This window comes from Epinephelus fuscoguttatus, linkage group LG22 (genome assembly GCF_011397635.1).
Source record: "Epinephelus fuscoguttatus linkage group LG22, E.fuscoguttatus.final_Chr_v1".
Taxonomy (NCBI): domain Eukaryota; kingdom Metazoa; phylum Chordata; class Actinopteri; order Perciformes; family Serranidae; genus Epinephelus; species Epinephelus fuscoguttatus.
In genome coordinates, this window is record NC_064773.1 from 4,863,438 (window position 1) to 4,876,884 (window position 13,447).

General features: G+C 43.5%; 2 protein-coding genes across 21 annotated transcripts in view; both read right to left on the reverse strand.

The window, feature by feature from the left end:
* LOC125883094 (USP6 N-terminal-like protein) overlaps positions 1 to 13,447 on the reverse strand; it is a 354,121-nt gene that overhangs the window by 164,202 nt on the left and 176,472 nt on the right. The gene's annotated exons all lie outside the window — the stretch shown is intronic.
* The window catches only part of celf2 (cugbp, Elav-like family member 2), a 328,160-nt gene that overhangs the window by 14,667 nt on the left and 300,046 nt on the right, over positions 1 to 13,447 (reverse strand). For 4 of the 20 annotated variants that reach the window (XM_049567268.1, XM_049567267.1, XM_049567248.1 and 1 more), the window contains 3 exons: positions 12,702 to 12,836; positions 6,424 to 6,540; positions 333 to 530 (listed from right to left, as the gene is read on the reverse strand). In XM_049567268.1, coding sequence (XP_049423225.1) covers positions 333 to 530; positions 6,424 to 6,540; positions 12,702 to 12,836 — 450 coding nt within the window. Of the gene's footprint in view, positions 1 to 332; positions 531 to 6,411; positions 6,541 to 12,701; positions 12,837 to 13,447 lie in introns of all 20 variants that reach the window. The other 16 variants (XM_049567269.1, XM_049567259.1, XM_049567266.1 and 13 more) reach the window with 9 other exon arrangements.

Sequence of the window (13,447 nt, forward strand, 5' to 3'; positions counted from 1 at the left end):
GAAGGTGTTCAGACCTGGATCTGATCCAAACTGGGGGTGTGCTGACTGACATTTACTGTATATAATACACTCTCTGAATAAGCACCCATACAACCCCACTTGAAAAAATTCAATCAATCTCTTTAAGGGGATCAGTTCATGGCATTTTACCAAGATAATACACCACTACAGTTGCTACTTTTAATAAGAAGATCACTCTAGATTTCAGCTGAGAGTTTAAACGTCTCATGCTGTCTCTTTGCTGCTCTACAGAGTAGATCCTTCTGCTCTGCTGAAATCTAACTCCCACTGAGCCGGAGTGATGTGCAGACAGACAGCCGCAGGCTACTGACCCTCCTTCTGGCTGCCGGCGGCCCCTTGCTGCTGCAGCAGGGACTGGCTGTAGAGGGTGGGCAGCGCTGCGGCGGCGTACTGCTGGATCCCTGAGTAAGCCTGCGTCAGCGCATCCATGGTGCCCGCCGTCCCGTTGGTAAGCCCTGCGCCGCCCAGGCCTCCGTTTAGAGCCGCCATACCTGAGAGCATTTGAGCAACTTTACATAAAACCCAACAATAAAGAAAGAAGAGTGCACTTACTCATTAGCGCTCCCATTGAAGGTTGTGTTTTTACCACACACACTAACACACACACACACACACACACACACACACACACACACAAAAAACACACAACTGTTACCGAACATCACACATACACACACTGACGTCCACACACTGACGTTCACACACGTCACATCACACAGAAAGACACATCGATACTGTGACGACACACGAAACACAACAGCTAACACAGGACACACACGCACTATTAGTTTAATACAGTTAAGTACAGTATGGGCGTAGCTGATGACAGCCAGAGCTGCACACAGGTGTTCTCCAAATCAGAAGCACGCAGCGACGCATGCACGCACACACAAAAACACACTAAGACATAGTAGTTAACACAAAACACCAAGACATGATGTAAAACACCAGAATGATGACATGAAAACACTTTGAAACCCACGAGCAGGGGCGTAGCTGGAACGCAGGGACACCTAAAGGGGCTCATTCCCCCTGTTGGTCCCTTTTGATCCTTAAAGAGTCCTGTTGGAGCTTTTGTGCCCCAAATCAATACTTTTAAATTCTAAATTGATCAACCAAACCCAACAAGGACGATCTAAGGAAAAGATGCTATCCATTTGCATCATGGGTAGTGTAGTAGCCTCCATTTCATGAGGAAGAAGCACAATAAAAGGGACCTTGAAAGAAAATGAAAGAAATCTGAAATGTGTTTGTACACTGGTCTGAGCTGGGTATCGTGCTACGTTATGATTGGCCAGTCTGCGTCTGGAGGCGGGACTTAGCGAAGGGTCAATTCAGCGTGATGAGCTGTTTTATTTGTTGTGTTTATGATGCTATTGTGTAGATTTGTATGTACAATGCGATGTGTGTGGACCCCTGGAAGAATAGCCAGTGCTTATTCTGCTGGGCCAATGGAGGTCCTAATAAAGAAGAAAGGAAGTAACTGATCGAGGCAGCGATAGACCAACAACTCTCGTGTTCTGCGAGGTACAATTACTGTTTTTGTCAGTGGAGTCTGGTGCTTTTGAACAGAGGATAGATGGATATAACAGCTTCAGTCTCCCATTGAAAATATTCTCAATATAGCATACACTTAAACTGAAAATAATTTTTTTGGCGGCACTCCTGCCTGCTTCTCCAAACTGTAAGCACACTGTACGGTATACCTCCAGTCTCTTAAGTGGGCGTGGTCGCCTCTCCGCCGCATGTCCCCTACCTCGTTTGGAAGTTTACTAGATGTATTGTGGACTCAAAACAATTCACCACCATATACAACACAAATTTAATGTTTGTTACTTATTTTGCCGCTCGTTTTTATCTGCTAGCTTAATGTCCGACATCAACCAAGTGTAAGATCACGTCAGTTGTCACAAGATCTCGCGAGAGTACGTTGCTAAAACAGAAACCCTTTTTAAACAGGAATTGTGCAAATTTGCAGGAAAGCCCAATCAGTCTTCTTTCAGCATTGGCAGTATAAAAGCAAAATCGGGGAGTGCAGCAAAATGCCGCCTACCTACTTTTGTTCATACAGAATGTACCTTTTTCGGGGTAATGGGGGGCGTGAGCAAGTAACAAAACGTGTAGCTCAGCGTGTGACGTAAACAGTGACGTGGGAGGGAAGCCGCGGCTGGTCAGTCCTTCGGCGATTCTCTCGTAAGTCGGTCCGTTCTTCACCGTCCCCGTCATCTGACGGTTAATGGCCTCGTTGTTTGCGAGGACAAGGAAGGCGCGCAATTCCTTGTCTCCCCAGTTGCTCATCTTTACAGTGTCTGTCAGGTTTGTGTTTCCCTCTTGCTACTAGCTGCTCTCTAATTCCTGCTATCAGCTGTTTCCTGTTTATCCACCGCCAGTGGGTCGCACGTGCAGCGTCATCAACAGCTCCTCCCACAAGTCATCAACAGCCCCTCCCGTTGTGGAAGGCCGCCTCGCTCTTTTTAAACTAAAAGGGTTCCACCAATATGTCTACCCTATGAGACGGAACATTGGGCACTTCGGATCAACTTGCCAATCCGGCTCCGTGCGTCTAAACGCTCGCAGCTTGCTGGCAAAATGCCCCAACATTCGCCGAAAATCTGGCAGTGTAAAAGGGGCTAGAGACATGTCTCGAACAAAGTTAATTTTCTCCTGATTTGTGTGTCGGAAAAAATGCTATTTCAGTGTCAGAACATCTACAAGGGTTGACACGTATGAAAAATGGGTCCAATATATACTTCAGTGACTATGGGGCAAAGGGAACGGTCATAACCTGAACTCACATTCACTTCTCCCGTTGGAATGAATGGAGTCAGGACCGCTGCTAGTTTCCTAAAGGGGCGGGGAAGTGGTGAAACCCACGTGACACAGACACAGGAAATGAATCCAAAGAGGGCTGTCTTAGTTTATCAACAATCTCTTGGATGAGATCCTCATACAACTCCACCTCAGAACGTCGTAACTGTACCTTTAACTTTGGCAATATTGAATTAATGCGCCTAACAAAACCTTGAAAGCTCAAAAAGAGATTAGTTTTACTTTGCCGTTTGTTATAATGCTTTATGTGAAGCACAGCTGTGCTGCAAAATAATCTATGGTGGTGATTTATCCTCTAAAACAACAGGCGAATTTTTCAAGACAAGCTAATAAAATGACACAGAAAGCCTGACGTTTAATGGTTAGTATTGATATGTGAAATCCCATAATGGTCCGTCTTCATGAAACACCTCTCATAATCTGTCTGGCTGCTGTGAGTGTAGAGAATTATGTTGCCATACATTCAGAAGTCGAACATCAACAGCGAGGTGTGATGTGATGTGCTTTTTCAGCCCGTGACGTCTCACTTTAGGGGCGAAGACAGGCATGTGGAGCGCGGCGGCGGCGGCAGGGAGGGCGGTGGGGGAGTCTGGTTTAAAAAGTGAAGGAACGTAGCAGTAACACTCATTAGCTGCTTGTAACGGCTTAATATCACGGCGGAGGGCAACTTGTCTGAGGGGGTCTGACATTGGCTCGGCGTCCTGTCGCCTCACCGTCAGACACAGTGAAATAAATTATCACCGCAGAGCTCCGGATTATAGGTCACTCATTTATTCAGGAATAATTGCACCGGTGACCTTTGCAATTCAATTAAGGCCTAGATGTGTTTAAATGAGGGTGGTTGGTGGTGGTGGCAGAGGGGGGGTGGATGGATGAGGAGGGGGCACGATGCGGAGAGAGGGGTTAGCCAGGACAAAATGGGATGCAAAACGAAAGCGACCCGTTCTGTTTGAAAGGACGAGCATTTGTGTGTGTGTGTGTGTGTGTGTGTGTGTGTGTGTGTGTGTGTGTGCACATGTCCAGTGTTTCTGTACCTGTGTGCGCTCGAGTAGACGCGTATATGATTTACACAGCGGATACAGCTACTCCAGCCGAGGACCAGTAAAGGTCAGAGGAGAATAATGTGGTGGAAGAGGCCGCTAGTACAGGATCTCTGCTGTAATAACAGCTCTGATTAAGATCCCAGCCCCGTCTCCCCAGAGGTCAAAGGCAGGACACACAGCGCACAGCTCGCCAGGCGCTGCTAGACCACACAGATACAACTCACATGAGGATAGAAATGTCTATCTGCTCTGGTTCACAGCGAACACTGAAGTAAATCCTGCCTTTTAGAACAAAACTAACACTCATGATCGTTTTTATATCTTCTTGACAAGAGCAAAGCTTTTGGAAGGAAAATGTTTTTTATTTATTTTTTATTTTTGCTTTAAAATGTTAACTTCTGAATCATTACTTTGTATTTTTGTCATGGAAATAGCCATGCTTGGTACTTTTGGGTGGAAAGCTTGTCAAAGGTTGTATTTCTGGCATAAAATAGGGAATGTATTGTAAAACATTTTTTAGCTGAATTAGTCACATTTTGTATTTTTGGTATAGATATGGCAACGTTTAGTAAATTTTAGGGAGTAAAATTAGCAAATGTATTTCTGGCATAAAAAACTGATCAATTTTGTGATTTTTTGGACACAAAATAAGACACAAACATTTCATATTTTTTAGAATGAATATGGCCATGTTTGGTACTTTTGGGAAAGAGAAATTGTCAAATGTGGCTCTGGCAGAAAATCGACACATTTTGTAATTTTATATCTTTTGGATGGATATGGAACTGTTTGGTACACTTCGGGGAAGAACATTTTTTCGACAAAATATTTGTATTTGTATTTCTGGCATAAAAATGTGCAAATATTGTATTTTTTTGGATATGAATTTAGACACATTTTGTATTTCTGACACAAAAATGTACATTTTTATATTTATTTTGACATACACTGTATTTTTGGGATGGAGACGGCCATGTTTGGAACATTTTGGGAAGACAATTTGCCAAATGCTGTAGTTCTGGCATTAAAACTTAGAAATTTTTTAATTTTTTAAAAACATGAAATTATTCACATTTTGTATTTTTGAAATGGAAAAGGCAATGTGTGGTACTTTTGGGGAAGACAAATTGTCAGATGTTGTATTTCTGGCATATAAATTGACAAATTTTGTCATTTTTTTGGACATGGAAATTTGGGATGGAAATGATCATGTTCAGTATTTTTTGGGAAGAAAACAGTCAAATGCAATTCTTGCATAAAAATGACATATTTAGTATTTTTGGACAAGAAATAAGTCACATTTGACATATTTGTATTTTTACTATTTGCATGTTTTAGACAAGACCTGTCAAATGTACTTTTTGGTATCAAAGTGGCAACGTTTTATATGAATTAGGATTTTTGGTATGTAATTATGCAAATTTTGTCATTTTAGCATAAACCGTGTGACATTTGTGATTTTTTTGCAGGAAAATGTGTCAAATTTAATATTTGGGGTGAGAACTCTGACATTTTGACATGAAAACGATAAAACTGTATTTTTGTTTGAGGACAAGAAAACTGTCCCATGTACACAACAGTAAATTTGTGGTTTTAGTCCCCCAAACTACAAAGTTTGACTTTTGCTTTTTGCTAACCCTCTAATGTTTAAAGCCCTCGTAGAGTTGACAGAAAACACAACAATGACACAACAAAACAACAGGATGTCAAACAGCTACAACATGGTCCCACAGACAGAAAGAGAGACAGTCCCGCGAGGTGACAGCAGCACGCCAACTCTGCCGGGATGGCACACCAGCACTCTTACAGCAAGCATAACCCAGGACACAACCAGGAAGCGGATGGAGAGATGGAGGAATGGATGGATGAATGGGTGAAATATCTGCGGCCCGGATGAATCAATGAGGTAGCCGGCACTGAGAGAGTGAGAACAATTTACTGTCGAGTGAAACTGAGACGCAGAGAGACGACAGGAGGAACCGAACTCTAAATACATTTCCTCTTGTTATCTCTGATCTTTTCTTCTGTTTTATTATTCTATCTTTATCTTACTGAATGTTTCATTGTTGTAAAATATGGACACAACTTTATCATCTCAAATGGAGTACACGATTTTAGACATTACACTCTGCACAGCCATTGACATTAGAGTTAGACAACTGCTTTTACAGTCAGCCTTTGTTTATGATGACAATATTAAACGTAACATTTATTTTTCTTTTTGGTACAAATTTTGCAGGATTTATTTAAAAAAATAGATATTTTAACTGGTTTTAATGTTGCGTTTAGTGACAACTCTTCTCCTTTTCTTTAAATTTGTCAAAATAAGAGATTAAATGTTAGAAACTTAGAGAATAAATCATACTCAGCAGCCATCAAACTCTAATGTAACGCTGTGGCGCTGCGTCTCTCTGCATCGGCTCACAGCTCGTGGTCGCGACGTCGCCGATGGGTGTGGATGGTCGGAAGCGGAGGTGTAGGTGAAGGTGGAGTGGCTGATGGCTGGGTGAATACTCACTGTTGACGCTACCTGCTAGTGCATTAATGTTGTTCAGGCCCACAGTTGCACCTGCCAGGCCCTGCAGGGTGCCCAGAGAGGTCAGAGAGTTCATGGCGCCGGCGTTGGAGCTGGCTGTGGTGCCCGCCGCTGCGGGAAGAGATGGGTCGGAAGGGGAGGGAGGAGGGTAGGAAGGGAGGGAGAAGAAGGAGGATGGAAAGGGCGGCAGAGGAAGAGAGTGAAAGGAGAAAGGAGGGATAAGGACGGAGGTGAAGAGGGAGAGCAGAAGACAAGACAAGAAGCAGACGTGTTATACAAGTTTCAACAAGGTTCCTCATGTAGAGGTGAAGGATTTCTTATTGAACACATTTTAAAAACTCAGCCTTTTTTCATAGTTTGTACAGAAGGTGCAAGGAGTACAATTTAACATCATTCTGAATGTTGTAACTGCAAACAACTGAAACCACTGCAGAGACGACTGGCTGCCTCTACATGTAGACCTCAATGGAGGAGATGATGTTTTCAGTGCTTTGTCAGCAGGTTATGGAAATTGGTGAAAAGTGTGTTAGTGATTAGGATTGTGGCCACTTGGAACAAACTTTAGAAATACTCCTAACTTAAGTTTCTTGGATTTCTAGGTTGATGATGAATCAATAAAGTCCACTGAACAGATTTCCCACCATTTCTTTTGGAGGACTCTTAAATTTTCAGCACTTCTCCTTCAAGTTTCGTCCAAAACTGACCAAATTTGGACCAAATTATGTCCAGTAATTCCAAAAAAAGAAAAAATATGGATTTGATTCCTTCAATTAGATTCCAAATTGTTGAAAGCATCGCCATGACAGCGCAACTAACTTTAGAGGACAACTGCACATATTATATTAAGTTCTTCTTTAGGCGTGCTGCAGCAGCATGATACAGTTTAATATCTGTTGCTCTGTGGTCACCACTCATTAAAACAAACATGTTTTCTCATGAAGAGCTAAATCTCATCTGCCAGAAGAAAATGTTGGCATTGTATGTTTCTGCAAACTACAACTACGTTACATTTTCATACGTATCATATCAAGGTTGCTAAAGTGACGTATTGCATGACCTGACTTTGTCATCAGGCGGTGGAGAGGATGGAGGATAGCGTAGCACCTGCCAAGCTACAGACCACTGTTTGAGACCAACTTACAACAAATTTGGCTGTAAGTTAGCGAGTCATTGCTGTGTTTCCAGTTGCTTTTCTAAGTACCAAACCCTAAGTGTTTTGTTGCGACCTGTGGTTGTTTTTCTCACAGGGATACTAGCATGAAAAGCGATTAAATTCTACATAGGCAACACTGCATTTCCTGCCCGGATAGTTGCACAAAAAGCGGCTGCTCTTTTACCGAGGCATTGCCGTGTTTCCTGCTGCGATAATGGCATGAAAAGCACTTGTTTTTTTCGAGACATCGCTGTGTTTCCTGCTGGTATTGTGGCACAAAAAGTCGCTGTTTTTTTCCTGCGATATTGTTGCGTTTCTTGCTGGGATAATGGCATGACAAGTGGTTGTTTTCTATCGAGACATTGCCGTGTTTCCCGCGGGGATAATGGCATGACAAGTGGTTGTTTTCTACCAAGACATTGCCGTGTTTCTCGCGGAGATAACTGCATAAAAAGTGGTTGTTTTCTACCGAGACATTTCTGTGTTTCTCGCAGAGATAACGGCATGACAAGTGGTTGTTTTCTACCGAGACATTTCTGTGTTTCTCGCAGAGATAACTGCATGAAAAGTGGTTGTTTTATACCGAGACATTGCTGTGTTTCCCGCGGGGATAACTGCATGAAAAGTGGTTGTTTTCTATCTGAGACATTGCTGTGTTTCCCGCGGGGATAACTGCATGAAAAGTGGTTGTTTTCTACCTGAGACATTGCTGTGTTTCCCGCGGGGATAACTGCATGAAAAGTGGTTGTTTTCTACCGAGACATTTCCGTGTTTCTCGCGGAGATAACTGCATGAAAAGTGGTTGTTTTCTACCGAGACATTTCCGTGTTTCTCGCGGAGATAACTGCATGAAAAGTGGTTGTTTTCTACCGAGACATTGCCGTGTTTCCCGCGGGGATAACTGCATGAAAAGTGGTTGTTTTCTACCTGAGACATTGCCGTGTTTCCCGCGGGGATAACTGCATGAAAAGTGGTTGTTTTCTACCTGAGACATTGCCGTGTTTCCCGCGGGGATAATGGCATGAAAAGTGGTTGTTTGCTACCGAGACATCACTAAATTTCCTGCTGGAATTTCCTGGAGGAAAAGCATCTTTTTTTACAGAGACCCCACATTTCCTCCCAGGACAGTGGCATGAAAAGCAGTTTTTTTTTTAACCGAGACATCATCGTGTTTACCGCCCGTATCGTGACATGAAATGCTGCTGTTTTTACTGCATTTCCTGTCAGAATTGTGGCATGAAGAGCAGCTGTTTTTTAACCATGACACTGCTGCTTTTTCTGCGAGTTTTGTACCTCCAAAACCAAGTATTTTAATCCACAACGTTTTCCAAATCAAAACCAAGTGCTTAACATTTAACATCAGTGTTATCAAAACACAAAGTTTCAATGTATCTGCTACATAATAATGTCCCAGTATAAAGTATTCATTGTTTGCAGGAACATACAATAGCGACATTTTTTCTGGTGATTGGGCTGCTAAATTCAGGCGCAGATTAAAACTATTTTATTATTCAAATGCAACAATGCAAAACTAAACTGCAGCCTTGGCAGAGGTTAGTTTCCAAGACTTGTCCCATTTATTAGGAAGGATTTGCAATGGGGCGCTATTCTTCCAGTGGCAGTAGAGCTACAGCCTTTTGATGATGAAGATGAATGCTTGGAGGCCGGTTAAGAAATCACTTTACAATATGCTCATCATTCAAATAGAACCAGGGTGAATGGAGAATACTAGGAACATCTCCCTGACAAGCAGAGCTGGAGTTCAAGGGAAATGTGATCTCGAGGCAACCAACTGTCTCCGCAGTGATCTGGTTCCAGCTGATTTTAATAGTACGCTGATGTTTAAAACTATTGAAAGTAGCACCTTTAATTAATTTAACAAGTTGCGGCACCTTGACCCTACATACCAAAACTTGTGCAAAAGTACATGATGAAAACACATGTACGGTTTGAAAGAAGAAGCTGTGCGGTTTGCTTTAAACAGGAGATATTCACAAAAGCAGGTAGATTGGTGGATTGCTGCGTTTAAAGTAATGCTGTAATTGCATTAAAAAAAAAACACAAGGACATTCCAAAAAAAGCAGACATATGTACAGAAAGGCGAGAGCACAATCAGAAGGAGAGGAGACTTTCTGTGCTTACTAATCAACTTTCCGAAACGTCTCTAATTGTGGATCTTTTCGAATTCTTCCCATTTACAAAAGAAACAAACTGTTCCTCAAGCACAGTTGGTTTTACATCACGTTGTCACTGACACCAAAACACACACAAGTCAACACAGTGGACACAAACTCACGCACACATACACCTGGACGCACACCGATGTGAAATGTGTGCCATACACCAGCTGCTGTGTCAGTGGCGGTGGGTGAGATGGTGGGAAGTATGGTGCACAAAGCTCGCAGCCTTGCTCTGTTTTCTGACAAAGGAAGATTTAATCTATTCGTTTACCCTTGATGTCATCAAAGCGATGCCAACAAAGCAGGAGTGCCGCTGAATACGCTAAGAAATGGTGTGATAAAAGAGCATTATGTCGGCACATGGTGCAAAACAAAAAAATAAATGCTGGCCTGTCTCCATGCAGAACTGTCTATATTTATCAAACGGGCGTGACGTTTTTCACTTTCATTGACACATGCAGTATAGCGCCGCTCATTCACACTGAGGAGCTCAACCTGAGTGTGTACTATTCAAGGTTGGACTGACATTCAGTCAGAAAGGGAGAAAGAGAGGCTGGAATAAAAGGGGAGCATGGAGAGAGAGAGTGAGTGAGGAAAGGAAGACGAGACAGGAGCGGACATTCACGCCAACCGGCTCGGTGAAGGCAGGAAGTGGGATGGAAGCGGCGCAAGCGTTAACGTGAAGGAGGAAGAAGAGAGGGGGGGTGAGGGTGACGGGAGGGAGTAGCTTTTCATATTCATGCTCTGTTGGGAGTGCGCTCCAAAAGAGACAGCAAAACCACGGCTGCTGGAGCGAGGCCGAGCCGACATGAAAGGGGAGAATGATGGAGCAGAAACAGGGAGCTTGTCAAAAGGAGGGCAGCAGCAAAAGACGAGGGCAACGAGAAGGAACACAAGGAGAGGAGAGGAGGAGGAGGAGGAGGAGGGAGAGGATGAGGCAGTGTGGGGGAAAGAAGAAGAGGATCTGAAGGTGGCCATATTTAACCTGAGCCGAGTTCACACATCAGCCTGCTGGTTTTTAACCCCCCCCTCCACCCCAACCCACCCCGCCATGAGCAGAGACACAACACCAACACACACACACACACACACACACGTGCAAACATGGATGGATTACTGAATGGGACGACCGGGCACAGGCCCAGGGGCCCAAGCTATCAGGGGCCCCTCCCCAGCCTTCACCTGCAAAATGTCTCTTGAAGAGACATCAACTAGAAGGAGACTCAAAAGAAAGACGAAAAAAGGCAAACGAACCGCAAAGACACAAAATAACTACAAAGACACACACAACAACCAAAAACCCCCTAACCACAAAAAAGGGCAAAACAACCACAAAGAGACAAAAAATCACCACAAAGAGACAAAAAATGTCCAAAAGTGACACAAAATGACTTAAAAAAGATACAAAATTACCTCTAAGCGACACATAACAACTTCAAGTGACACAAAATGGCTATAAAGACACATATACTGACCAAACGAGACACAAAATTACTTCAAAGAGACACAAAATAACTACAAGGACACACAAACCCACCCAAAAAGACACAAAAGTACCTCATAAAGACACAAAATGATATCAAGGAGAAACAAAAAGACTACAAAGAGACAAAGAACAAGCAAAAAAGACACAATGAGACTACAAAGAGACGCAAAACAAGAAAAAAAGACACAAAAAGACTACAAAGAGAGACAAAATAACCAAAAAAAGACACAAAAAGACTACAAAGAGACACAAAATAACCAAAAAGACTACAAAGAGACACAAAATAACCAAAAAAAGACACAAAAAGACTACAAAGAGACACAAAATAACCAAAAAAGACACAGAGACACAAAACAAGCAAAAAGGACACAAAAAGACTACAAAGAGACACAAAATAACCAAAAAAGACACAAAAAGACTACAAAGAGACACAAAATAACCAAAAAAGACACAGACACAAAACAAGCAAAAAAGACACAAAAAGACTACAAAGAGACACAAAATAACCAAAAAAGGGCACAAAAAGACTACAAAGAGACACAAAATAACCAAAAAAGACACAAAGAGACACAAAACAAGCAAAAAAGACTACAAAGAGACACAAAACAAGCAAAAAAGACACAAAAAGACTACAAAGAGACACAAAATAACCAAAAAAAGGCACAAAAAGACTACAAAGAGACACAAAATAACTACAAAAAACACTCAAAATTTTATCAAAGACATATAAATTGACATCAAAGAGAAACAATATTACGTCCAAGAGACACAAACATAACATCTATGAAGAGATGTAAAAAGACAACAACAAAGAGGCAAAGCCACCACCGAGTGTGTGTGTCTTGCTCCTGCGTAGGAGAGGTTGTGGGGCCTTTTGCGTATCTGTGCCCAGGGGCCCATTGTCTCATAATCCGCCCATGGGTGCAAACAAACCGTGAGCGCAGGACAAAACAACATCTACCGTCCTAAAGTTCCTACGTGGGTCTCCAGAGCTGGTGAGGTTAGGCACAAACACAGAAGTCACTCCAAATACAACACACAGATCTGAACCTGACGGAAAGCACAGAACACACAGACATGCACACGCGCACACATATACAGTGCGTGTATCACGGGATGGCGTGGCTGTTGGAGGTGAGGTGTTCAAAGACAGGAGGACGCAGCGCATTAACAACACAGCATGGTTTCTCAGTTAAGATGGAGGTCTGAGAAGCGGAGACGGTGGGTACACACACCATGGGAATGTGCCAGAAACAACACTGACGGAGGTCTGAACAATGAAGATGGTCATGTGTCGGCAACGGTGACTGGTTGATGGTTTCAGTGATGGCGGTGGAGTGCCGGGGTTCATGGGGCGACAACACTGGTAATGGTAACGGTGGAGAGCGGAGGACTTAGGCAGGCGTTGGCCCCCCCACCCCGGCGTCGGACCCCCCGACCTGAGTGGTGTTACCTGGGCTGGCCAACGCTCCCAGGGAGGCGGCGTTGGTGGACAAGGGGTTTGCGGTGGAGGGACTGGCCGAGTTTTGGGCCGCCGCCGCTGCCGCTGCTAAAGTGGCCAGGTTCTGCAACTGCAGAGCACTCATACCTGGAGAGAGGAGCCAGAGAGGGTGGTGTCAAACCTGGGGAGCGAGGCTGAGGCGAGGCTGGGTCGCCTGGCTGGACCGGGACAGTGCACCAGAGGACAGGACTGAACACGAGTTAGCTGCCTGGGGTCCGCAGGTGAACAGGAACAACAGAGGAGTGTGTGGGTACACTGCTGCGCTGTGTTTATGTAATCCTCATGTTTCCTGCTCTATCTTTGGCATCTCTGTGAAGAGTCTGCAGTGTGTGAAGACAAACTACAGCAGCTGATTTTGCTAATAAGTCCCAGATGTGCTGGAATGAGTAAAAGCAGCTGCTGCAGTGTTTAGGTTTGGTGCATTTCTCTGAGGCAGAGCTGCTCTGGAGGCACAAATAATCTCACTGATTTAGTTAAACTTATATTTTTCTGTCGGAGGAAAGCTCAGCGGAGGAGTCTCGAAAAATACAAGAAGAAAAATAAAATTCCTGGTCTGGTTATTCAGGCGTTTTTGCCAATTATATCACTTGAGATTCAACCAGAGCTGCTTCTATGCTCAGCTAAGTTGTGCTCGTATCAACAGAAGTCAAAATCTACATATTAATAATACTGGATTGTGACAAGAGCCTGACTGATAC